The 27,332-nt window shown below is 46.5% G+C and overlaps 2 protein-coding genes across 3 annotated transcripts; one reads left to right on the top strand and one right to left on the bottom strand.

Moving 5' to 3' along the window:
* Positions 1-1,222: 1,222 nt before the first annotated feature.
* LOC310754714 (uncharacterized protein) lies at positions 1,223-6,592 on the bottom strand. Of its 2 annotated transcripts, none has more exons than XM_083596802.1 (3): positions 6,402-6,592; positions 3,338-3,440; positions 1,223-2,599 (listed from the first exon to the last, which is right to left on the bottom strand). In XM_083596802.1, exons 2-3 carry the CDS (start codon positions 3,405-3,407, stop codon positions 1,704-1,706), a joined length of 966 nt encoding a protein of 321 aa, XP_083452928.1. In that variant the 5' UTR covers positions 3,408-3,440; positions 6,402-6,592; the 3' UTR covers positions 1,223-1,703. The 2 variants fall into 2 exon arrangements, with proteins under 2 accessions (XP_083452928.1, XP_083452927.1); XM_083596801.1 differs by having other exon boundaries at positions 1,223-2,602; positions 6,402-6,587.
* A 5,639-nt stretch (positions 6,593-12,231) lies between these two features.
* Positions 12,232-26,067, top strand: SLC2A6 (solute carrier family 2 member 6). The gene is made up of 9 exons (XM_083596800.1): positions 12,232-12,358; positions 15,326-15,532; positions 17,042-17,141; positions 19,094-19,305; positions 21,150-21,302; positions 22,379-22,487; positions 23,159-23,332; positions 24,056-24,201; positions 25,617-26,067. The coding sequence occupies exons 1-9, from the start codon at positions 12,296-12,298 to the stop codon at positions 25,755-25,757; spliced, it is 1,305 nt and encodes a 434-aa protein (XP_083452926.1). The 5' UTR covers positions 12,232-12,295; the 3' UTR covers positions 25,758-26,067.
* Positions 26,068-27,332: the final 1,265 nt, after the last annotated feature.

Genomic DNA, 27,332 nt, shown 5'->3' with positions numbered 1-27,332 from the left:
TGTAAGGGGCTAATTTATAGTTGAACGACTGCTAAGTACTGTAAAAGCATAAAAGGTAAAGGGACCCCTGACCATTAGGTCCAGTCGCGTATAGCTTCCAGGTCGTGTGGCCAACATGACTAAGCCGCTTCTGGTGAACCAGAGCAGCTCTCGAAAACGCTGTTTACCTTCCCGCTGGAGCGGTACCTATTTATCTACAGTGGTACCTCGGGTTAAGTACTTACTGTAATTCGTTCCAGAGGTCTGTTCTTAACCTGAAACGCTTCTTAATCTGAAGCACCACTTTAGCTAATGGGGCCTCCTGCTGCTGCCGCGCCGCCGGAGCCTGATTTCTGTTCTTATCCTGAAGCAAAGTTTTTAACCTGAAGCACTATTTCTGGGTTAATGGAGTGTGTAACCTGAAGCGTATGTAACCTGAAGCATATGTAACCCGAGGTACCACTGTACTTGCACTTTGATGTGCTTTCAAACTGCTATGTTTGGCAGGAGCTGGGACCGAACAACAGGAGCTCACCCCATCGCGGGGATTCGAACTGCCAACCTTCTGATCGGCAAGCCCTAGGCTCTGTGGTTTAACCCACAGCGCCACCCGCGTCCCAAGTAAAAGCATACTGCTCCTCAAATTTATCTTCAGAAAGGTCATGTTGTGGGGGTCATAAAAATTAGCTGGCTAAGCAAGATTTACAAGAAGTGTTGGAAGCACATTGCCCAGTGCTGCTTGAAGAGACTGGCAAAATACTAAATATCTTCTGATTACTCTGGATATGTGTTTGTGAACTGCCTTCATGCTCTCATCACACACAAAACTCCCATCATTCTGCTTCTCATTTGGAAGCCAGGCTAACACACATCCTGCCCCCCTCCCCTTTCCCCTCCGCTCTGGTGTCTCAACATGGATCAAGCCCGCCCCACAACCAATCACCCTCATTGGGATGGGCAAAGCCAATTGGCAAACCACTAAAATCCTTCCCTCCCTTCCCAAATTCCAGAGGTACCATCCTTTATTCATTGGCCATAATATACTGTAATGGAACTTCCAGTTTCAGAGGCAGTATACCTCAGACTATCAGTTTAGTGGTGCAGCTGGGTAACTGTAGTCCTTGGTCTTATTACCTCTGTGCATTGTTTCAGTTGCCAAAAAAAGAACCTCTTCTCCCTTCCAACCCAATGTGCTTTATAACACACTGCACTGTCAGAGGCTATGAATACTAGTTGTTGAGAATTAGAAATTGAAGAGTGCTGTTGCACTCAGGTCCTGCTTCTGGGTTTTCCATAGGTGTGTGAGTGGCCAGCCAGTGATTCGGACAAACAGGATGCATTTAATCCTCCAGGCTTGCTGGCTGCAGCTCAATGGCAGAGTATCTGTTTTGTATGCAGAAGATGCCAGGATCCGTCTCCTGCAACATCTCCACATAGGACTGGGAGAGAACCCAGCCTAAAATCTGGACTGCTGCCAGTCAGTGTAGATAATACTGGGTGTGTTTATTTCCAGGAATACAGCTGACTGGAACCAGGGTAGTGCTCCTGATGTCACAATTCAGGTTGAAAGTTTCTTAACCCATATAATCTTCAAAACCCAAGGAACAGTGGCTTCTGTTTTTTAATGCATGCTATCCAGACTCTCTTGTTACTCTGCAGCCACACTAGACATTGACAGGAAGGTGTCCTCTTCTGAGAGTGTTGGCATTCCAGACACCTGCTCCTCAGCAAACAAAACCACTTTCCAAATACTGTTCAGACCTTACCAGGAGGACAAGGAAGCTCCCATTAGAAGCCACCAATTTATCCACTGCCCTATCAGCAAAGAGAACAGTATTCAAAATGTCAGACACCAGTCTGGGAGTGAAGACTTGGAGGAGGAACTCTTCCCGTGCTCGTTTGATACCATTCAGCAGAACAGCAAGGTTGATCTTGGTGGCCAACCGTTTTCCATCCACAGAGCTCTGTGTGGACACCATTATGCCGTAAGGTACAAGACTTTGCCCCACATAAATCTCTGCAGCAGAGATATCACAGGTCCCATTTTCCAGGATGCCCCTCCAGGGAAGCCAGACACTACTTTGCTCGAGATATCGAAGTTTCACGGCACTCTCCTCCGTCAGGAGGGAAAGAGTTGCTTTGGTGAGGCACAGAAGTGTGCTTCTTGCATCACCCAGCCCAGCGGTGACCAGGACCCAAGGTTTGTCAGGATTTGTCCCTCCCAGCTGGCCACATATGTATTGCTGCAGAATCTGCCACGTAGTTTCTGGCTGGTTTGGGAAGAGAAGGCGAAGGAGTCCAAGCCGGCTTTTGGGCAATTGATTCTTGGTGGGGCTCGCAGCCCTGTAGTCATCCAAGGATAAGTGGCTGTTACCATGATGGAGCAGGATCATAGAAACAAAGACAAACACGAGGGCCAAAAAGGCAGCAAGGGAAACAGAAGGGAGGAAATCAGAGTCTTGCAGGTCTGGTGCAGGGGTTTCGGTAGAGGCAGAAGGAGCTGATCTTTCCCTGGCCTCCATCTCTGCACGCTTCCAGGGTTCTTCAGGGAAGTTTCTACAGTCAAACAAATAGGTCTCCTCATCATCAACATCTTTCCACATCCCTTGCATGTCTTGGTCTTCTAGCACACAGAAGGAAAGGAAAGCTAATAAGCAGGGTCTTAAAAACAACACACACACACACACACACACACACACACGTAAGCATAGCACTGAACAAGGTGGTAGAGACCTGAAATAGTATGGCTGTACCATTTCACTCTGAAGGAAGAGGGTCACATTTTGGAATGTTCCCTGCAGGTCCAAATCCAACATAGCTGGAACTACTCTGCTTGCTGTGCTAACTTTTTATTTGTGGGGTCTGGATTGATTTTAATACAGAGAAGCATTAATAATCACCCCAGTGGCTGCCCTTGTCTCCAGTTTTTGTCCCCTTAAAACTCTACCCCTTCTTTGAGAGCCAGTGTGATGTAGTGGTTAGAATGCTAAACTAGGACATGGGAGACCAGAGTTCATTTCTTCACTCAGTCATGAAGCCCGCTGGGTCACCTTGGGCCCAGTCACACACTCTTAGCCTTACCTACCACACAGGGTTGTTGTGAGAATAAAAGCAACAGCAGGAGAAGTGTGTATGCCACCTTGACCTCCCTGGATAAATAAGTAAAATAAATTATGTTGCAAGTGCCTATGTCCAAGCATGCAGGTTTATCATTAGACAGAGCTATTTGCCTCTACCTAAAAGCCTTATTTGGTAGCGGACATCGCAACACCTTGTGGTTGTGAGTTCCAAAGGTTTATCGCACATCACATGCAAAAGACAATGCCAAGAACTTGCCACACCCACACCAGCGACTTACTTTCAGCTTGGAGTGCAAACATGTCTTGAGCCATTCTCTGGATAGAGGGTCGTTTCCCACAAATCTTCATCTATAGGTACATCTCTCTTACATCTGGCACCTACTGAGTATGGAGAGAAGGAAAAGAGGAGAGTGGCCCAGTGAAATTAGCCTCTGGTAGCAAAAACAGCCAAGACCCCTGAGACCCCTTAAGAGACCAACACATTCTCTGTGGCAAACATTTGCATAGACAAGAGCCCAGTTTGTCAGATACACAAAGTAGGCTGCCGAGACTGAAATTTAGGTAACTGCCTAATTCCAAGTCAGACGGCTGGTGCATATAGTCCAGTCTTGTCTACTCTGACTAGCAATGGCTCTCCAGGGTTTTAGGCAAGGGTTTCTCCCAATCTTTACCTGGAGATGCTGGTAATGAGAGAGAGAGAGACATGGGAAAGTGGGGGAGTAATTTGGCTCCACCCTTTTCCTCCTTTCTCTGGGTGGCACTGTGGGTTAAACCACAGAGCCTAGGGCTTGCCGGTCAGAAGGTCAGCGGTTCGAATCCCCGCAATGGGGTGAGCTCCCATTGCTCGGTCCCTGCTCCTGCCAACCTAGCAGTTCGAAAGCACATCAAAGTGCAAGTAGATAAATAGGTACCGCCCCGGCGGGAAGGTAAACGGCGTTTCCGTGCGCTGCTCTGGTTCGCCAGAAGCGGCTTAGTCATGCTGGCCACATGACCCGGAAGCTGTACACTGGCTCCCTCAGCCAGTAAAGTGAGATGAGCGCCGCAAACCCAGAGTCGGTCACGACTGGACCTAATGGTCAGGGGTCCCTTTACCTTTACCTTCTCCTCCCACAGGAGCAAAAATAAATTGTACTCTTTGGTGACAGAACCCCAGCAGAGATTTAAAAATCACAGCACATGCAGCAAAGTAAAGCATGAAATTATAGGCTGTTAGACCTTTATATATACACTTGTGAGTTTAAAAACTTCCCTCTTCCCCTGGCATAGACTGACAGCAAGTAAGAAGGCAGATAGGTTGGGGGCTGGCTGAGGGCATGGTGAGATTGGTGGAGGCAGTGCTCTACATGTCCAATGGACCAGCCTCTACTAACCCTCCAAGGAGGCTGATCAGTGAGTACACTCAGTCCTAACTGGGAAGTATTGGGGGGCAGGGAGCTCCCTCAATTTAGCATTTCTGCCCCCCCCCCATATTTTTGTATTTCTGCAAACAATGGGGTTCCTCCGAACTTGTTTGGGGATACAACTTCTGCTTTCTTGTGTCTGGGTGTTGTCATGTGGCTATATAAGGATCGGCACTTGACTCTGAACTTTGGCAATAAAGGGAATGTTAGCACTGAAATGCTAATAAACTTATGATCTGTTATGAGCCATAAAAAAAAGGCCTGGCAGTTTTTATAGGATGATCTCAGAGAATGGTGCCATTTTGTCTACAAAGTGATCAATAAACATTGGCCACTCCAGTGAGGTGGGACAAAGTAGGCTAAAGGCAAAGTTTTAAAGAGGGAGAAAAATGAAGAGCTCTCTGCTGAGTTTCCACTAGTGTATATTCAATCACTTTAAAGGCAATAGTTCTTCAGCTGCATGCACACTACCATTCACTTTTGCTCTCGGGCAAACACAGATCCCACATCTAACACCAGTGCTACATGCCACTCCAATACCCATGAGCTGTAAGAGATTCCTGGGGCTCCAAGTGTTTACCCAGGTTGTGTCTCCGCTGGGAAGATTGAGGCACAGCAGAGGCTAGTATCTTTAAGAAATATGGCTTATTAACACATATTTACACCTGGATATCTGCCATGGAGGGGTTGCTGAACATTATACCCCAGGTGTGTCTCTCATTGCCCCTCTCATATCTTCAGCAAACTTGGGTCCAAAACAGCAGCCAGTCATGGCTCCTGGTCTCCTGGTGCAGCCTCCTCCAGCCAGTGCCAAAGTGGTTCTGACCTCTACACACACCCACACCCACACCCTCCACATAAAATTCTGGCCTTCCCATCAGGTCATTGAAAACTAGCCTTTCCTCTCCTTCCTGGCACGCCTCTTGCCAAAACCCCAAGCCTCCTGTGAAATTATACTTTTCCCTGTCACCTCAACGCCCCCTCCCTGTCACTCCTGTTCTGCACAGACCTGAGAACCTTCTTTGATGTATAGTACCTGCCCACTGTTTCATAATGGTTTGCATTCAACCAGCCAGGCCAGAACTGGTTTGCATAAGCTGGCCCATGGATTCCTTTTCCGACACAGTTCTGTAGCTGCATTTCCCATTCCGATCCGAGACATTAGCTAGCTTAATTAATTTCTTGGGTTTAGGGGGGGCCTCCCCCTGACCAAACTCTTAACAATATTCACCTAGCCATCTTATTGGGAGGGGCTGTAGCTTAGTAGAAGAGCATCACCGTTTTGCATGTAGGAAGTCCCAGGTTCAGTCCCTGGGACCTCAGGTAGGGCTGGGAGACACCTCTGCCTAAAATTCTGGATTGCTGCTGCCGGTCAGTACTTGGGCTAAAGCAGGTATCCTGTGTTCCTGGAAAGCACCATAGCTCAGTGGTAGAGCATCTGCTTTGCATGCGGAAGGTGCCAGGTTCAATCTCCAATGGCATCTCCAGGTAGAGCTGAGAGACCCCCCCCCCCAAAACGAGGCTCTGGAGAGCTTCTGCTGGTCAGAGTAGACAAGGCAAGCTAGATAAACCAATTATCTGGCTTGGACTGAGGCAGCTTCTGATGTTCCTCTGGCTGCAGCTCAGACAATGCCTATTAAAAGCATAGCTACAGGTGCTTGTGCAAAACCTGATAACCTTATCTGCCCACCACCCCAGAAATGATGTCTGGTTTTATTTACTGAAAATATTTGGGATCGCCTCTTGTCTTCATTCTTGAGATGTTTAGACTCACCTTTACTTCATGCTTTGCTGTATGTGCAAAAGTTGGCAAAAGTTATCAGATTCCTGGCACTTTCTAGATTTGCAAGAAACATAAAATGGTTCGTTCCCCACCACCTCTCCCCAAAAAAGTTATTATAGAACCAAGGAGAACAAGTCTTGAAAATGAGCAAATACTTACCACCTTTTCCACATACAAATGGGGTACACTCCACTCCCCCACGAAAAGGTTCCCTTGTTGCATTTCAAGTTGCCCACTGCTCTTTCAACTTGGCACCACCAACTTCCCTGAAAACACCTCTCATCTGCATACAGGTAGATGTTATCACAGGTATGCAACTAACAGAAGATCTCCTCCCTCCAAGGCACAGTTTTCCCCAGGTCCTAAAGCTAGTATGTCTTAGTTTTGAGCATAACACATAATGAGTGCATACAAGCCAGGGCTTAATTCATTTGTATAGGTTCTGCAGAGAAGTCACACCTGGCTTGATCTCATCCTAGCAACATCAGAAGCTGCCTTACAGTAATTCAGGCCTATTGTTCCATCTAGATCCACACTGATTAGCAGAGATTCTCCTGGGTTTTGAGCAGCAATCTCTCTTATCCCGACCTGGAGATGCTGAGGATTTAACCTAGCACCTTTTCAAATGTGAGACATGTACTCTGTTACTAAGATACATGCAACTGAATACACTACAGCTAAGTCCCTACATGCAACCTATTATACACTGTGTGTGTCCCCCACTACTGTGCTCCAGTGCAAAAAAATTAAATGTGTTATAAACAAAAAACAAGGGCATGAAACATTTCCCAGCATGACAACAAAGCCTCCTGCATATACAATATATGATGCTGCCATTTAGAAAAGAGGAACGAGCAATCCTAATGGCAAATTCCTGCTGCTCTGTGGATTGAGAGATGCACTCTGGACATGCTCAAAAACCTCCCTCCACCAATTGTTACTAGCAGGTATGGATGGGCAAACCTATCAATTTTTGTTTCTCATCCCCCCCCTCCATTTTAAGTCTCCCTTTCCACATTGGTTTGCGATTTATTTATTTTTAAGTTCTCCTGGAAATTCAGCAGCCTTTTGATGTAAATTATTCCTAATATAAACAGTTTGCTATGCAATTTTGCCTGATACACACATTTTTGCAAAGGAATTTCCCCAACATCTTTGTATCTTGTTCCCATTAATATAGACATCTTTATGCACACTTCAAGCCAATATATAGAATTCTGTACACAATACATGACTGGAGATCTGGCTTGCAAAATTCTTTGAAGGGAGGCTGCGTTTCGATCTGCACATGGTTTTGGAAAGTTCAAATCAGATAGATTCATCTTTAAATGTGCAGAAACTAACTTCTCCCCCAGCCCTAGTCACAGGTTATGCTGGCTGAGGGAGATAGGAACTGTAGTCCATCAACCTCTCTAAGGCCACAGGTTTCCCATGCCTTTGTGTTAAAGCCCCCCCCCCCCCCAAAAGTGCAGTGGATAAGATTCAAAGACATCACAGTAGCTGAACTATTATAATTATTGATATTTATTAAATTTCCATATCACCCTTCATCCAAAGATCACAGGGCAGTTCACATAATAAAAGCAAGAATGAGAAAACAAACAAACAAGCCAATAACCCCATTCAACCACATTTAAAAGAACATGGAATGTTAATCAGCCCGGCTAAAAAGAAAGCTTTTTGCCTGGTGCCTAAAAATATGTAGTGAAGCAGCCAGGCAAGCCACGCAAATTAGCAAAGGTTTGGCAAGTCCTAACCAGTAACTATGCAATAATGTTTGTGCTGCTTCTTTTGGAAAGCAAAAGCAAGCTGGCTGTTTCCACTGAAAGTGGAGATTCCCAGAATGAACCACCCTTAAGGGTGCCCTATGCCCTGTTTTAAGTCAGTCGCCTGCAACACCTGCACACCAAGCAAAAATTCAACAGGTTGAGCTATTTCCATGGAGAGGTGGGGGAAACGCAGCCTGTGGTTTCCCCCACTTCCAGCACACAGCGGTTCAGGAAGACCCAGTGCTTTTGGCCAGTTAAAAAGATAGCACATGAGTAAAGCTTGTAAGAAAAAGTTGGCTGTTCTAATGCCCCTGAGACTTCTTAGTCTCTCACATACACATGGCTTGCTGTTTTCATGTGGTGTGATCCCACGTGGCTGCAGTGTATCTGTGAGGAATGGAGAACCTCAGTTTCCCTGTGTATAGCTGTTGAACTCCAGTTCCCATTAGCCCCAGCCAGCATTGCTGAAGATCAGGGATGATGGGAACTGGAGCCCACCAACATCTGGAGGGCCACAACTCTCCCAATCCCAGGAAGATATAGATGCTGCAGTCAAATGGCTGGGCTGATCCTGTGGACAGCTTTCACCCTCCTTCAAGGCCTTATGGCAATTGAGTGGGGGAGACCACCAGTGGGTTAGTAAAAAACAGATACACCACTTACTGAATGAAAGCCTGTTGTGCTGTAGGGCCAACCCAATAGCAGATATAGAATAGGTCCTACATTTCCACTATTAAAAAAGCGTTGGGTTGTATTCAATACTAGTCCTACACAGAGTGGACCCACTTAAAATTATGGGCATAAATTACTTGTGGAACAAACTGGGTTCAGACCTATGTCAAGCTTTGCTCATTCACAATGAACCTTAGGAGAGACTTCCTAACAGAGGGAGCTGCTTGATAGTAGAATAGACCTTCCTTGGGAAGGGTAATGGGCTCTTCTTTGGCGAAATTGTTTAGGCAGCATCTGGGTGGGAATCTTTAAGGGGTCTTGGACTTGGGAAAATTCCTGTCAGGGATCCAGCATGTGATAAGATTTTTGCCACAGATACTGGAATGCCCATAGGTTAGGGTAGGACAGGGTGGGTGGGTGGAACTGAGGGAAGATGGTGGGAGGGGCTTAGCTGCAGGGTGCAGCCTCCCCCAGTTGACCTTGGGGGAGAGACCTATTGGGGATAGAGAAGACAAACACTGCATTCACAGCATGCATCACATCCCCCACCATTGTTATGGCTGCTGGGAATTAGTTGCTCTGTGAGGAGTCAACTGGAATTGCCAGGATCCTTTGGAGATGTGTGTTTTAAATGTATGGCATGTACACAGCCCAAGGGAGCTAGATTCTCTTATAACATAACAAGGATAATGACAATAATAATGGTTTTATTATTTGTATCCCACCCATCTGATTTGCCTATCTTTGTCACCCAGCTCAAGCATGATATCTCCTCTGTTATCTTATTTCTACACCCTGTTTGCTCATCCTCCCTGACTTCCTCTTTTTGGTCTGCTGCTAGACCAACCAGAACAGAGATTTCCTCCCCAATAGCACACTTCGTTTGGTGTTTCTTCTACAGTTGCTATTATTTTTGCCTTTTCTGCTTTTTCCTTGCCCATTTGGGGAAGGAAGGTTTGCTGGAAGGCAAACAGCATCTCCTGGTGCAGAGGGAGTGGGAACAACTGGGCAAACAGCTCTGTGCCCCCCAGCTGCATCTCCATCTCTCTCTGAGAGGGAAAGGCACACACCTTGAGCCACCCTGGATTCCCGCATCAAAGAGCCGCTCCTCTGCAGGGAGCCTAGAGAAGATTATCAAAGCTTGAAGGAGAAAGATGCTCAGCAGGCGGAGAATGAATATTACAGGTAAAGTTTCTGCCTCTTAAGACAGCTCTGCTAATTTCATCTCCCTTTCCCCCCTTCTTATGCCTAGAGGTACACCTTTCTTGCTTATAACTCTTCCCCCTTAAATCCCACTTTCCTGGAATACTTTTGGCTTAAGGTGCTAGTCCTCATCCCGCACCAGATCCACACCATACTTTTAAAGCATATCTAACGCATGTTTAAAGCACATGGCTCACCCTCCCCCAAAGAATCCTGGGTACTGTAGTTTGTAAGGGTGTTGGGAATTGTGCCTCTGTGGAGGGAAAACTACAGGTCCCAGGATTCTTGGTGGTGGTGGCTAGGGAGCTGACAGTTTAGCTTACGGTTCCTGTACAAAACATCATGTACTTTGATAATGTGTTGTTTGTGTTTCTGTGACCCAGGAGTGGGAGAAAACATTTTCAGCCTGAGGCAAGGCATTCAGTTCTGGCAAGGGTTACATGCCAGCAATGACCAGATTTGCCAGAGGGAAAAGCGGGTGAAGTAGCACACGTAAAGCAAGAAGCATGATAATATTGCAGATATTAATATTGTGCAGCTTGAAGCAATTGGATGTATTAAAACTAACTCCTCTTGGAATAAAATTCTGCCCAGACCCATAAGTATTGTTCAAAGCTTTACTAATCAGATCTTCTTTCAAAACAGGTACAAAAACATTAATGATACATCCAAAACAATTCCTTACAGTCATGTGCATGTCCCAACACAGGTTGGGCTTCTTATAAAATATGAAACCAAGGGTCTGTCTCTCCACAACCTCCATTACAGCCTGGAGCTGTTTTCCCTTTAGGAGAGACCTCATTATCACATCCTTTGTTATTGGCTGCTTAAGAACTCAACTCACACAAAACAGAGACCCCCGCAGATTAACATATGCATAAAAGATCAGTCTATCTCTTTCATGTGATCTAAGTCAGTCACGAGACAAACCAGAAGACATCAACAGTTAATCATCAACCTTCTAGAGAGCAGAAAGCTCCTGTTGCTCTTCTTTAGTTTTGGAAATTTCCAGTTCAACCCTTAGTAAAGTACATACAGGCATTCACCATTTCAGTGTCAATTAAACAAGTATACTTAACACATAAGAGTTCAAGGACATATTTCAGCCAAGAAAAAGCACTAAAAGAGGGTGTGGATGAGGAGCGGTGCGAGGCCTGGAGAAAGTTCAGGGGGCCATACAGAGAGACTTGGAGGGTTGGATTCAGCCTGCATGGAGGGCACGTGCATGGAGTTTAGGACGATAAGATGGAGCTGCAAAAGAGGAAGGCTCCACTCAATGATAGAACCAGTATCTGGCAACCTTGGGCAAGTTGCTAGGAGCCTGACAGCCTGGTAGGGGCATGCTGCCAATGGCTGCCTTGGCCACCCAATTTTGACCTGATCCAGCCGGGCTCTTCCTATGTTCCACCAAACTCATAAAAATACAGGAACTCTCTTGCCATCAACATCCGTGATGGACCACATTGGTCATTCCATAATTGTTCTCTTCTCTCTCCCTTTCCTTTCCAGGACTCTTAAAAACCATCGGCTCTTCCTTGCCACCTTCGCTGCTGTGCTTGGGAACTTTAGTTTTGGTTTTGCTTTAGTCTACACCTCCCCGGTCATCCCTGCTTTGGAAAAATCTCTGGTCCGCAACTTAAGACTAACAGAAGCAACGGCATCCTGGTTTGGGGTAAGAATGGCTAGCCACCAGGAAAGGCGGGAGAAATAGACCTGAGAGGTGCATGCCATCGGTTGGATTGCAGTGTTCCCAAGGGGTGCCAGGTCTCAAAATATGACCCAAAGCTGCAGGGTTTTAGCCTCTTTCTCTGGGTCTCCATGGGAAATATTAAAATCTAAGACTGGTGGGGTGGTCTAGTTTCTGCTTGGGAACTTTTGCTACTATCCAGGGCTGGTCCACCTATGAAGCAGGATCCACAAGGGTGGAAGGACCCAGAGGGGAAACAGATCCACCCTCCAATAAATTTATCACTTCTACCCAGTGGCAGAAGCGACAGCTGCAGCATGCTTCTTGGCGGCCAGATCTACCACTTCATTGGCAGCACCCCCATGCCACTTCTACAGTGGCCTTTTGCTAAGCAGGAAGTGCTGCTAGTCTCCTCCCACCCTTGTTCCCAAAGAATGTCCTTATCCCCCCCCCACCCCCCTTGTTCCTGATGTAGATCTTCACTCACTCCTTCCCTGGTTATAGTGATGGGGTGTGTGCGCCTTTTTGTAGTTTGGCTCAAGTGCCAAAATGTATTGGACCAGCCCTGCTGCTAGCACCCATTCCATGTTGACCAAACCCCACCCCATCCTGGTAGGCTCCACCCCCTGGTCTATATGCCATCACGTGAGCCTTAGGAGACCCAGCAGCCCTGGGCTCAACCAAAAGATTGTTGGCCCCCAGAATCTGCTTCAACCTTTGCAATGGAAGAATCCAAGCTGAGTGAGGGGGTGAGGCTGAAGCAAGGATATGCCTTCTATTTCTGGGCAAGTTGCTGTATCTTGGATTAGTCGACTCTACCTCGCTTGCAGGGTTGTTGAGAGGACATGATTGCATTTTTCAAATCCGTAAGGGGACAAAATGGTTCTCTGCTGCTCCAGAGGGCAGAAGTGGATCTCATAAGCTTCAGGTACAGGAGGGTAGGTTTAGATGGAACATTAGGAAAATTATATTGTCAGTAAGAGAGGTTTAGCAACGAACCAATTATCAAGAGGACGAGTAGATTCCTCTGCTTTGGAAGTCTTCAACTGGAACCTGATGAGCCCTGGAGATGTTCTTGCTCTTAAGTTTTCTTCTATGACCTCGTGGCTAGATTAGCATAGGGGTGGGGAACCTTTTTTCAAAGATCTACACTGGCTCCTAGTACGTTTCCGAGCACAATTCAAAGTGTTGCTGCTGACCTTTAAAGCCCTAAACAGCCTCGGTCCAGTATACCTGAAGGAGCGTCTCCACCCCCATCGTTCTGCCCGAACACTGAGGTCCAGTGCCGAGGGCCTTCTGGCGGTTCCCTCACTGCGAGAAGCCAAGTTGCAGGGAACCAGGCAGAGGGCCTTCTCGGTAGTGGCGCCCGCCCTGTGGAATGCCCTCCCACCAGATGTCAAAGAGAAAAACAACTACCAGACTTTTAGAAAACATCTGAAGGCAGCCCTGTTTAGGGAAGCATTTAATGTTTAATAGACTATTGTATTTTAATATTCTGTTGGAAGCCGCCCAGAGTAGCTGGGGAAACCCAGTCAGATGGGTGGGGTATAAATAATTTATTATTATTATTATTATTATTATTATTATTATTATTATTATTATTACAGTATTATAAATCAAGGGCCACATTCCCCCCTGGATAACTTTCCAAGCGCTGCATAGCAGTTGTGGGAGGGGCTAGAGGCAAAAGTGGGTGGAACTACAATGCGAATGCTATTATTAATAACTACACGACTTTTAGAAGTCATCTGAAGGCAACCTGTATAAGGAACCTTTTAATGGTTGATGTTTTTCTGTGGTTTTATATGTGTTGCAAGCCTCCCAGAGTGGGCGGAGTGAATGAATGAATGAATGAATGAATACCTGCAGGTCTCAGGGCAGTTACAACAGAAAACCACAATGTAAAAACAGAGAATAAATAATAAAAACAAAAACAATCCAATAATCCCCTCCTCCCCAACACATTTTAAAAGGACAGTGGATGTCAATCAGCCAAAGGCTTGGGTTAAAGAAGAATGCTTTCCCCTGGTGCCTAAAGGTGTATAATGAAGGCACCAGATGAACCTCCCTGGGGAGAGCATTACACACATAGGGAGCCGCTGCCGAAACGGCCTGTTCTCCTGTTGCCATCTTCCGGATCTCTCGTGGAGAAGGCACACAAAAAAGGGCCTCGGAAGATGATCTCAGGGTCCAAGTTGCTTCATATGGAAAGAAGCAATTCCTTGAGGTATTTTGCCTTCATCCAGCTCATTTCAACCACTCAAGGAGTATGCAAAGCAGGGCTGTGAGGGTTGTGGCCTGGGAAGATTTTCCAGGGACCCGAATTAGAAGATGGCCCAACTCTAGGATTCTGCAAAATTAAACAAGTGGATTTTGCAGAGATGATTAGGCCTAAGAATTTTAATCTGGGGAGCGATCTGCAAATCCATCAGATTAGTCAACGGATGCTAATTTTAACCAGTAGGGCAGAGAGATAAATACATCCACTGGGTGCTGCTGCTTTGCCTCCAGTGTGTCGCTCTAGCAGAGGAGGCTGTGTTAAAAGTGGCCTTCCTGTCTGACAATGTGGGAGTTTTTTGTTAATTAAACCATAATGTCACATGTTTCCCTTTTTTCTCTTAACATCGCCTACACTGAGGCTTTAACAATATGCAAATATACTTAAATATAGTTGATGGGTGGGTTTAAGAGGCATGTCAGCTCTGCCTATTTTCCACAACCTATCCCAGCCCCCCCTAGCCTGTAATCTTCATTCTAGTGAGAGTAATTGTTCAGCTGTCATTACCGACTCCAAAGACAAACATAACTTTAATGAACAGACTATACAACCCACTAGACTTGCTTGTGATGCTTCCTTCCTGGGCAAAATACTCATAGTTCTATATAGGATACTCTATTCATGCTGAGAGCTGGAAGGGACCACTGGCAGAGGAAGAGAGGGGCAGGGGGAGCGTACCACCCCCGGCAGCATGATCCTGGTGGGGCACCATCACAGCTGCCCCTCTGCTCGCGCTGGGCACCACGACCCCGCAGGCGGTGTGCCATGCCTCCAGGACGCGCGCCAGCCACGCTCACGCCTGATCTCTGCCCCCGGTGCCAGAGCATGAAGCTCTGCCACTGGAAGGGACCACAAGGGTCATCTAGTCCAACCCCCTGCAATGTAGCTAAAGAATCCCCAACTGATGGCCACCTGGCATTTGTTCAGAAATCTCCAATGAAGGAGAGTCCATCACCTTCTGAGAGAGTCCATTCCACTGTTCTCAAACAGCTCTTACTGTCAGAAATGTCTTCCTTATGTTTAGTCAGAATTTTCTTTTTAATCATTTGAATTTATTGGTTCAGATCCTGCCCTCTGGAGCAACAGAAAACAAGAGGCTCCATCTTCCATGTGACAGCACTTTGGCCATTATATTAGGGTTGCCATATTTCGGATGCAATTCAAACACAAAAGTTGTTGAGGTTTTTTTTTTCAAAATCTCAGACAACCAATACCGTCATATTCTGTTTGCCAGGTGTATGGCAGCCCTACCTTATATTAGCTCCCAGAATGCTCTTCTCCATGCTATACATACCCAGCTCCCTCAAGTCTTTCCTTCATCATGGAAAATTTATTCCCCCCCCCAGGCCAGATTTCTCAGGGTGCTGAATTCAAAGCCTACTAGTTGCACTCTTATTTCTATGGTTTCAGGCCACCATCATGATCATATTTGCTTTCCTAACATATTGCCCCTGTTTCTTTGTGTGTCTGGCAGTCTGTGTTCACCCTTGGAGTCGCAGCAGGTGGTTTGGGCACCATGTATTTCAACGACTACCTGGGCCGCAAGCTGAGCATCATGTTCTCTGCTGTCCCATCTGTCATCGGATATCTCTTTATGACCAGCGCCCAAGGGACCTGGATGCTGCTGGTGGGCAGGCTGTTAACAGGATTTGCTGGGGGAGTGACTTCTGCTTCCATCCCAGTAAGTCAACAATGTTCTTTTCCTTGAGGTTCAATCTCATTCCAACAAACTCAAATTGTATACCATACGTTGAAAGCACTTTGAGGCCACTTTAAACAGTCATGGCTCCCTCCCAAAGAATCCTGGGAAGTGTAGTTTGTTCAGGGTGCCAAGAGTCATTAGGAGACTCCTGTTCACCTCCCCAAACCACCATTCTGAGAGTGGTGTAATAACCAGTCCCTCTTCCCAGAAAACATCCAGGAATTGCCAAGCCCACACTGGAACTTGGATGGGTCATAGAGATTTTCTTGCCTCTGCAGCTACTTTTGGGCATGTGCCCAAGAGCCTGGATGGTAAAGTGATAATTGTCTCTGCCACACCCTTCCTCTTCCATTTACTGGCTGAGCAATATTTAAAATAGTGAAGTTGGAGGTAGTGGTGTCCTGAGTTGTAGTTCCCCCTTTCTGTCTCCTGAAAGGACCACAGGAATATTAGGGGAAGGACCATAGTACAATGGGAGAGCATCTGCCTTGCATACAGAAGGCCCCAGATTTAACCCCTGGCATCTTCAGGTAGGGCTAGGAATATCCCCAGTCTGAAACCTTGGAGAGCCACTAACAGAGTCAACAATAGTGGAGCAGTGCGTCTGACTCAGTAGAAGGCAGCTTCCCAAGTTTTTCCATTTAAACCAGACCATTATTCGGAACCATAAGGACGGGAAAGCTTAATTTAATTTTAGGGGAACAGTCGTAGCTCAGTGGTAGAGCATCTGCTTTTTATGTGGAAGGTCCCTGTCATCTCCAGATGGGGCTGGGAAAATTTCCCCGCCTAAAATCTTGGAAAGTCACTGCCAATCAGTGTTGACAATCATGAGCTGTTTGATTTTCATACTAACCTACCTTTGTAGGGCCCTGAGTGCAACAGAGTTCTCTACACCTATGAATGCCAGCAACTGGAATTCAGAGGCATATTGCATCCGACAGTATGTGGCAAGGAACAGGGGAGAAATTAAGTTCTCAGTCAAATGTAAACTTTTAAAAAATGCAATTCCCAACACAATATTTGAACCAAAACACAGCCATTCTACAAAATACCCACTCATCTGGATTTTGCACTACAGTTTTCCAGCCACGCAATGTCTCAAAAAATGTATGGGCTAAGGTAAAGTGCATCAATGCATATATCAATGAAAATAACCTACAGAAGTGCAAAACTGCTCAGAAATAACACGTAGAGTAGGAGACATTCGCACAAAAAATGTTGATGAATTTTTTTCGAGGACATGTTATTTATAAAAAAAAATCACAGGCTGATGTACAAACATGGATGACTGATGTTATGCTTGTTAAAACAAGAAACTGAGAGAAGCTGAAACTGATAGATTCATCCATCCCTAATTGTGGCTACATCCATTAACTTAGGTCCATTAATTTCACTGGGTCTACTCTGTGCAAAGCCTACTTGGACACCCCCCCCCCCTGTTCTGCTGATTAAATTCTGGCAACTTACCTTCCTTTTCTGTCCCTCCAGGTGTACATCTCTGAGATCTCTCACCCTGGAGTCCGGGGAGCTTTGGGCTCCTGCCCTCAGATCATGGCCGTCTTGGGTGCCCTTTTCCTCTATGCTTTAGGCAAGTAATTGGATGTGAACTGTGGAGGAACGGATCAGTGTCAGACTATTTGGCTTAAACATAGGGCGGCTGGTGGTCCTTAGATCAGTGGTGTCTTCAGACAGGAGAACTGGGCTTCAGAGATGATTGGAATGCTTTGTTTGTTCTGGAAGGATTAAGGTATCCTTCTCCTCCCCCTGCCAGAGTCTTGCATCCCCTCTTCCAATACATGGGCCTAGTCTTCTGGTTGGACAAGTAAGACCAGCTCAGGACCTCCCCAAATTGCAGGGTTTCCAACCCAGTGACTCCTTGTTTATTTGTTTGGAGAAACACTGGAAATTTCACAAGCTATTTATCTGATCTTTTGAAGTCATTCTGTGTTTAACCCTTTCTCAGACCTTTGACACTGAGGTCCAGCTCCGAGGGTCTTCTGGTGGTTTCCTCACTGCGAGAAGCCAAGTTACAGGGAACCAGGCAGAGGGCCTTCTCGGTAGTGGCACCCGCCCTGTGGAACGCCCTCCCACCAGATGTCAAAGAGAAGAACAACTACCAGACTTTTAGAAGACATCTGAAGGCAGCCCTGTTTAGGGAAGCTTTTAATGTTTAACAGACCACTGTATTTTAACACTTTGTTGGAAGCCACCCAGAGTGGCTGGGGAAACCCAGCCAGATGGGCAGGGTATAAATAATAAATTATTGGTTATCAGAGCTTAGCCACTGATCTGGGCGTGGGCTTCAGATCAGTGGCAGAGCTTCTGCTTTGCATGTAGAAATGTCCTAGGTTTAATAGCCAGCAGCTCCAGGTAGGGCTATGAAAGACTCCAGAGGAGAGAAGAGTGCCCTTGATCTTGGGTGCTGCTTGCGGGCTACCCATTGGGGCATCAGGTTGGCAACTGTGAGAACAGTATGCTGGACTAGAAGGGCCATTGGCCTGATCCAGCAGGCTCTTATTCCTTGTCTGAAACTCTTGGAGAACTGCTGCCAGTTAGTACAGTCAGTAATGAGCTAGATGGACCAATGGGCTGAGTCAACATAAGGTGGTTTCTTATATTCCTGGAAAGGGCCATAGCACCATAACAGAGCATCTGCTTTGTGTGCCATGTTCGGTCTCCAGCTTCTCCAGTTAAGGCTGGGAGAGACCTGCATCTGAAACCATTCGAGGTCTGTTGCCATCCAGTGCAGGCATTACTGGGCTAGATGAACCAATGATTGGAGTCACGAAAGCTACTTCCTGTTGGAATCAGATAGATTTGAACCCTGGCCTCCCAGGTCATAGTCCAACTCTCCAACCATTGCACCACACTGGCTCTTCAGGTTACTCTTTCAGGGGCCAGGCAACCTTTTCTGTAAATGTTCAGGTTGACATTCAAGAGGCAAGGACTGTGTAACGCAAGAGCCAGGAAGTGCCCACGGAAGACCAAACACACTGGACAGGATTGGGGAGCCGATAATGTCTCAGCCAGGCTCTTGGTTGCAAAACCCGAGATCGAAACAACAGATTGGGCAGAGATAATGCAGTCGCTCAGGGCGCCTGCCAATTAACTCAGAACATGTAAGGTTTTTGAAACAGCCTGGCTGGTAAAGGAATGGGGAGAGAAAGGGGATCCAGCAGTAATGTTGTAGGCCTTCCCAAGATGACAAAAAGGACTGGAATTACTGTACATTTTAGCTGTTGTGCCCAAAGCTGGGGCAGTCACCATGGTATCTTCCAGCTGATATTGGACTACAACAGGTATGGGTAATCTTGGGCCCTCCAGATACTCATGAACTATATCAGCCCCAGTCAGCATGGCCAACAGCCAGGGATGATGGGAGCAGTAATTCAGCAACATCTGGAGGCCCAAAGGTTCCTCAAGTGTGGACTACGCCAGCTCTGAACATGGGGAGTAGAGGGGTATGGTTGTTTATTACTGTTGCAGCTTGTTGGAGACAGTCCTTCACTCACCTCTTGCTCTGTCCTCTTCCCACTGCAGGCCTCGTTGTTCCCTGGCGCTGGATGGCAGTGGCTGGACAGGTGCCCGTCCTACTCATGATCGTATTGCTGTGTTTCATGCCTGACTCACCTCGTTTTCTGGTCTCCAAGGGGAGGGAGGATAAGGCCCTGGATGCCCTGGTATGGCTGAGAGGAGCAAATGCAGAGTACTGGTGGGAATACGAGCGAATCAAGGAAAGCTTCAGTGAGCAGGTGTGCTATGGAAGGATGGGCGAACATGTCAATTTCAGTTCCTTTGTTCCAGTCGTAAATTCAGTTCTCCACATTTTCACATCCTTTTGCAACTTACAAAAAAAAAAGCTCCTGTGAAAATTTGTCAGCATTTTTGTGTGAATTTCTCTTACTGTACACATTTTTTAATGTGATGTTGCCTAATGTCCCCCCCCCCACTTTTTTTTTTGGCAAGGCCACTTTTCTCTAATTCAATGCATTTTTGAACCAATTTTCACCCATATATGCATTTTTATGGATGCTTTGCCTAGCATTTTCATTTTTGTACACCTTACTTGGCTGAAGTGCAGCACTACAAAATTTGGCAAAGTGTGAATTTTGAAGGAGGGCTGTGTTTTAGTTTGTACAGTGATACCTCAGTTTAAGAACAGTCCTGTTTACGAACTACTCCGCAAAACCGGAAGTAGTGTCCTGGTTTGCGAAATTTACCTCGGTCTAAGAATGGAAGCCGAACGGTGGAAGGGCACCAGCTGCAGGAGGCCTCATTAGGGAGAGAGCACCTCGGTTTAAGAACAGTTTCGGTTTAAGAACAGACTTCCAAATATATATATATGTAATATAAAAACTGCCTCGCAGTTTGCAGTTAACTAGGAGAAGTCTAAAGTAGCATCACCCCAATTTTCTGATCTCCTTCTGTGCCCCCTGCTCCCAAATTACACTCTTGTGTCTCAAAAGTAGGGCTGGAGGAGGAATCTGCCTTTACTCAGATTCTAAATCTCACTTACCATACTTTTCCGTGTATAACACACACTCGTGTATAAGATGCCCCCTATTTTGGGGGACTAAAAATTAAGAAAATCCCACGTCCCCGATAGGCACTACCCATGTGTAAGACAACCCCCTATTTTTAAACATAATTTTTCAGTAAAAAACATAGTCTTATACATGGAAAAGTACAGTACTTAATCCAACCCAAGAGGATTATGACCAGGGGCAGGTCAGTGGCCCATTTCAGAATCTGCAGTCTGGCAGATTCCTTTGCAAAGTGCCCTGGAGTTTTAAAGCTACAGTTACTTAACACTGTAGTCTGAGTATTGCACACACACCCCAGGGGCGTCTTAGCCATAGAGGTTAGTGGCACGGGGCGCCACGGCACCAAGTTCTGGAGGGCGCCAGGGAAGAGGCGGAGGCTGGATGTGGCGCCTCCCGGCATCAGCTCGCCGCCCTCGCCCGCCTCTGCCATGCCGCGCCGCACCCGGAGCCTCCGCCCCACCGGAGGAGCTGCCCTGCAGCCACTGCCTGCCCAGAAGGAAACGTGGGGGTGGGGGGCGGCAGAGGGATCCTTGCACCATGGCGCCAGATATGCTTAAGACGACCCTTGCTCCCCCGCACTGTCTTCCCCGCCTTTGAAGCTTTTGAAATAGCCTGCCTAGCTGCCTATGCTTGCTGGTGCTGGTGGGAATTATAGTTCAAAACATCTAGAGGGCACCAGGTTGGCCAAGTCTAGAATATACCCCTGAATGGAAATAGTTTCCCACAGGAATTCCTCCTCCGTTGATCTGGAAGGCAACAAATCCTCAAGTGTGATGTGATTCTGTCTTCTTCTTGATCTAGAACAGGTGTGAGGAGCCATTGACCCTTCAGGTGCTGCTGAACTACAACTCCCAGGGGAGAATGGTACTTCAGCACTTTCTGGAAGGCCAAAGGCTCCCCACACATACAGCAATTGTCTATCGAAAGGGAGAGCCAAGCAAAAGAGGAGGCATCATTCCATTCCTTGGAGGCCATTCCACGAAATCCTGATCTTCTTCCTGGGTGTGTGTGAAATGGATCTGTCTGAGCCGTTTGTATCCATATTTCCTTAGAACAGACCAATTTCTTGGAAAGAGATCAAGCAGCCCTACATCTGGAAACCGCTGGCTATCACCTTGTTGATGAGGTTCCTGCAGCAGCTCTCAGGGGTTACCCCCATTCTTGTATACTTGCAGGTGATATTTAACAGCACAGAGGTCATATTGGTAAGCTAGCCCCTTATATGAAATTCTCCTCAGGACCTGTCCCCACCCCCATTCCACCCACTGCCTTCCTTTTTTGGCTTCCATTGAAATATCCTGCGAACTCTCATTTGTGAAGGGGCCTTCTAACAACAGTTCCCAGGATGCTTTGGGGGAAGCCATGACTGCTTAAAGTGGTAAGAGAGTGATTTAAATGTATGGAGCAGATGTAATTTAGTCTTTAAAGCATGCCTTCCAACGTTCCTCAGATGAAAGGAGAGACATTCTGTTCTACATCAGTATCACTGCCCAAGGGGAGGGTGTTTCCCCATGTTTTTATTAAAGTTTTCCATTACAAAGACAGCCCCTGCCCCGCAACTCCCCCGACAATTGCCTATGCTGATGGGCTGATGGGAGTTCTAATTTAACAGCATTGAGGGAATCAAATACCAAATCAGCCTACAGAAGGGAGGGCGCTGCTTGTTCACTGTGTGTTTCGTTTCTACCATTGTGGCACAATGGTTAGGGTGTTGGACCAGGACCTGGGAGACCAGGGTTTGAATCCTGACTCAGCCATGAAGCTGCTTGAGTGACCTTGCGCCAGTCACCATCTCTCTGCCTAATTTACCTCACAGGATTTTTGTAAGGATGAACTGGGGAGGAGGGAAACGATGTACACCACCTTGAGAAAAGGTGGCATATAGAGGTGATAAATAAAATAAAATACCTTTACAACCTGTATGTTCCCCACACCCCAGCACCAAACTAGACATGAAGCTAAAAGTGGCATTTGGAATCACCATAAAAAAATGCTCCTCATCCACATCCACACATGATTAAGAAAAAATATTATATCATTCTTAGTTTATTAAATTTGTTCTCGTAACAAACAAAAAAAACACACGCATTTTCCTCAGGCTTACAACCTAAAGAGACACGAGAAAAAGGGGAAATGGGTTGGGGGCAGGGGAGGATTTATTATCATGTCCAGTTTGGCCAGTTATCTCCTGTTCGCTGTGTGCGTCTGTTTTAAGAAAATGCTGACTCAGGGAAGAAGGAGCCTCAGACACGCTAAATGGTTTCTACTTTTACCTTTGCAGGAGCCGCAATATGATGCTGTTATCGTGGGGGCCGTACGCTTAGCATCAGTGGCAGTTGCCACCTTCTCAATGGATAAAGTCGGAAGGAAGGTTCTTCTATATATCTCAGGTGCAGGTTTTGTCCACTCTTATCACACCCCACCTGGTGCATCTATAGATCTATTTTGCAGAGTCAAAACCAGCTTTGGGGAATTGTTTGGTTCAATCTTTGGGGTGTGGGGGAGAGAGAGGGGGAGAGAGAAAGTATTGAATTGAAAGCACTGAACATGTGGGGTGTGGGTGGGCATTCTCCCCCATCACCCCCCAAACCAGATACCCAATAAAGTAAAATGTGCCGCTGGTGCTTTGCAACATTTGCCTTTCCAACCTAGGCCACATTCACACCACACATTTGTGTCAACTACTATGATACCACTTTAAACAGTCATGTTTTCCACACAAGAATTCTGGGAGCTGTAGTTAAGGGTAGTGAAAGCTGTTAAGGAAACCCTTTATGGCCTTCACAGAGCTACAATTCTGGAGTTCCTTCTGAAGAGAGATTGGTCATTAAACTACACTAGGGATGGTAGTTGTAGTTCAGCAACATCCATGGGGTAGGCCAAAGTTCTCCTACCCCAAGCACTTTACAGGGGGAAAAAACCCAGTAGGTTCTTAGCCACAGGGCCATCTCCCTAGAATGTCAGGATCCAGAGACTGGGTGTGAAATAATGAGCAGGTTGAGGAAATTCCCAGACATAAATAACCCTCACATCTCACACTGTTGTTCTTCTTTTTTGACAGCCATCATTATGCTTGCCTCAAACTTGACTTTGGGCTTCTACATCCACTTCATACCTCAATATTCCCATAATTCAGCAATTATGGTTAACAGTAGTAGCCATGAGGGCCTGGCTACCAGCTGGATAAGTGGCCTCACTGTCATCCCTCTGATCGCCACCATGGTCTTCATTGTAGGTATGTTATTGTCAAGAACAGGAAGCCACCCAGATACCCTCTGAATGTTTTAAGCAGTAGCTTGATGTGGCTTATTATTATTGCAAATTAAATTTATATACCATCCTTCAACTGAGGATCACAGGGCATTTATAGTATAAAATTATGCAAGGTGTGGAGAATGTGGAAAGAGAGGGACTTTTCTCTTTTCTGTCATAATACTGGAATTCATGGACATCCAGTGAAGCCGAATGTTGGAAGATGCAGGACAGATCAGAGAAAGTCCTTCTTCACACAGCACATAGTTTAACTATGGAATTCACAAGAGGCAATGATGACCACCGGCTTGGATGACTTTAAAAGAGTACTGTACAAATTCATGGAGGAAGAGGAGCCTGTCAGTGACTACCAGTCATGATGGAAGTGTATTACCTCCAGTACCTGTCACTGGGGAACATGAGTTGGGAGAATGCTGTTGTGCTCAGAACCTGTTTGTTGGCTTCCCTTTGGGGTATGTGGTTGGCCACTATAACAACAGGATACTGGATTAGATGGGCCTTTGCTCTGAGCCAGCAGGGCTCTCCTTATGCCAAAGCTTCCCTACACCTGCTGTTATAGAACAGAACTAAATCAAAATTGACATTTATAGCTGTTTTGGTTTGCCACACTAACATGTTCGAGGAAGGACTAGTCATTCAGCTTTGCCTGAGGCTTTTCAGAGGGGCTCCTCTTTCCTGTCTCTAGGTTATGCCATCGGTTGGGGCCCCATCACCTGGCTGCTGATGGCTGAGATTCTCCCACTGAAGGCCCGAGGGACAGTGTCTGGGCTCTGTGTGCTTGTGAGCTGGTTGACTGCCTTTGTCTTGACAAAAGTATTTCTGTTGGTTAAGGTAAGTTTAGGAAGAAGAGCAGGGTCGTCTTACCCTTAGGTGCAAGGGGTGCGGGGCACTCAGGCGCCGGGCTCTCAGGGGCACCAGGCCAAGAGTCTGGGGCCGAGATTTGGAGTCCGGGGATTGGGAAGAGCCGACAGCTGCTGCCGAGCAGAGCAGAGCCTGTCAGAGCGCAGCAGCAGTTCTGCTGCGGGCAAGCGAGGTGCTGAGGCAGCCGGCTGACTCCACACTCCTGCGTGCCTGGGATTGGCAGGCCGTCGAGAGGCCCGCCCAGAGCACGCTGATCACACAAGGCGCCTGGCTTCACTCAGTCACCACCACCTCGGGCTCGACTGTTGTGCTGGGCTCTCCTTGCCCACCCCTCCCCCCCAGGCGCCTGGCCCCAGCCTTGCTCTGCCCCCACTGCCGCCGCCACCGCCTCAGGCTCCTCTGTTGCTGCTGAGGTGGCCAGCCCAGCCAGCTCTGCTGTGTACACCTCGCTGGCCCGCCCTAAAAAAATGTCAACAACTTTGCGGTCCCCCCCTAAAAAAGGTCGACTGGGGGGGCGCGCCAGGCAGATATTTGCACCCCAGCGCCGCATATGATTAAGACGGCCCTGAAGAAGAGACTTCATACATGTTGCGAGATATGCCACAGAAAGGGGCTATGTACACACCCCCATTCACCTTCAGTGCAGCCCCACCACAATCTGTATCTATCGTATCATTTCTTATGGAATATTATGTTTCGATGTGTTTTCCCCACAAACCCAGTTTCAGGTGAAACTGAGAAAAAGGACCTAGCGGCGTTTTAAGCTGGTAACATTTACACAGCCCTAACCTGCTTTAACAGTCTGACCCCTGATCCTGGGAACCTTTAGCACCCTTAACAAACTACAGTGGCACCTCAGGTTAAGTACCTAATTCGTTCCGGAGGTCTGTTCTTAACCTGAAACTGTTCTTAACCTGAAGCACCACTTTAGCTAATGGGGCCTCCTGCTGCCGCCGTGCCGCCGGAGCACGATTTCTGTTCTTACCCTGAAGCAAAGTTCTTAACCTGAAGCACTATTTCTGGGTTAGCGGAGTCTGTAACCTGAAGCGTACGTAACCTGAAGCATATGTAACCCGAGGTACCACTGTACAACCCACAGAATCCTTTGGAGGAAACCATGACTGTTTAAAGTGGCATCATAGTGCCACCATAGCGCATAGTGGTGTGAATGAAGCCAAAGTCTCAGTACCCTCTCCAGGTTCTAGAGCAGGGTTGGGGAATTTTTTTTTTACCACAGGGGTCACATATGACTAGTGGGCAAGGCCACAGTCAAAAGTGGGAGGAGCATCTAGGAAATAGATTTAATGCATAAATAAGTACTTTTCACTCTGCCCCATGTCCTCTTTCTCTGCTTGTCCAAAGGATAATTTCTTTTTCTTTTCCAGGCACAGTATGGTCTGGAGGTTCCTTTCTTCTTCTTTGGGGCCATCTGCATAGTGAACCTTATCTTCACGTTTTTCATTCCCGAAACCAAAGGAAGGTCCTTGGAGCAGATTGAATCATACTTCCGGACTGAGCAGAAATAATTTATGGAATCTTTCCACCGCCTTAAATGAACTTTCAACATCAATTCAAGTCCTTACAATATAAGCAAATGAGAGACTTTTGAGGCCATGACAGGTTGACCACTGTGATAACTTATTATCCAAGTTTCCCCAGTCCTTAAACTGGCATGGGAGGTGGGGCAGATATAGTGAGATATTATTGCTCATATGCATTTATTAATTTCCTTAAAACTGACAGGTGCCATGGCAGCTAAGAGATTGCAATACACACAAGAAAGTTCTCAGCTGGAACCTTGCCTCAGTCACAAACTCATTAAATGGTTGAAGGCAAGCCACTCTCTCTTTATTAGCTCCCTCCATCTGCAATATGAAAACAACGATACTGACCTACCTTGCAAGGTCTGCTATTAGGATGTGTGTGAAGCATTTTGAACATTGTGAACCAAGGGCCGCCAACATCTGTGAGCCAGTGAGCATATCTGGAATTTTGAGAAAGTGCCATGGGTGCAATGAATCATTTGTTCATCCCAGGCGTTTCAATGGACTTCTCCATCACTATCCAAACCACACAGTCCATTTCCCCCCTTTTAAAAAATGGATTTATTTGAACTAGAGCAACTGAGTGCTTTATTTAAGCAAATCTGACATTTCAGTATGTGTTTGAAATCCCTCCTACAAAATATTGGCTAGAGGCACCATTTGTCATTTCCCCATGTGCTCAGCTTGGGTCTAGCAGATTACCTGACAATCACCACACCTATTTTCCTGGTCCATGAGAGACAATGGAAATGGAAAAGAACACTAGATTGCTATGGGCCCCTGTCTATAAGACGTTTAGCCAATAGCATTCAAGAAGTCTGTCAAGGACCCAGATTCCACTGGCAGCTCTGATCACATTCAGCACAACTGTTGCTGCCATTACCAAGTGACCTGACCAATATCATTATCATCATTACCACCTAACTCCTGGGCTTGACAAACAGAAATAAACAAGGGTTTCTTTTCATATCATGGAGAGCAAAGTCAGCAAAGTCATCTGCTCAGAAAACTGCAGTGAGAGGCACAGCTGCAGGAACCAGTTGAAAAAGTTGGCAGCCCCAACGACCACACCATGGAATCCAACGCCAAACATCAGAATGCATTATGTGTATTAACCATAGGCAGCTTTAGCTATTTAAACTGCATATTGGTTTCATACTACTTCTAAGGAGAAGAGGAAGCCCCAACTATTTATTGAACTAGATGGAAAATGTTTATGTATTTAAAATGTCAGCAAATGGCATTGCATTCTGTTCTTGTATTTGCAGCCCAAGCACACATATTTGCTTTAATAGTGCCATTTTTCAAATAATGAATAATTGCTTGGCAAAGAAGACAGTGCAAGAGGGGAATGGAGAAAAGGGGGAGGGCTTTATGGACTAGGTCAGTGGTGTCCAAACTTTTTTCAAAGAGGGCCAGATTTGATGAAGTGAAGGGCCGTGAGGGCCGACCAAAGTTGTTAACCTTTTTTTAGGATTGAAGTTGTTGAGGGTTTTTTAGGATTTTACCCCAGGAAATAAATTGCCACAGAGGCCGGATTAGGCACCCAAAACAGAC

The sequence above is a fragment of the Podarcis filfolensis genome, assembly GCF_964270895.1.
Source record: "Podarcis filfolensis genome assembly, chromosome: Z".
Taxonomy (NCBI): domain Eukaryota; kingdom Metazoa; phylum Chordata; class Lepidosauria; order Squamata; family Lacertidae; genus Podarcis; species Podarcis filfolensis.
Note: the sequence above shows the minus strand (reverse complement) of the source record. Positions and strands in the feature narration are given on the sequence as shown.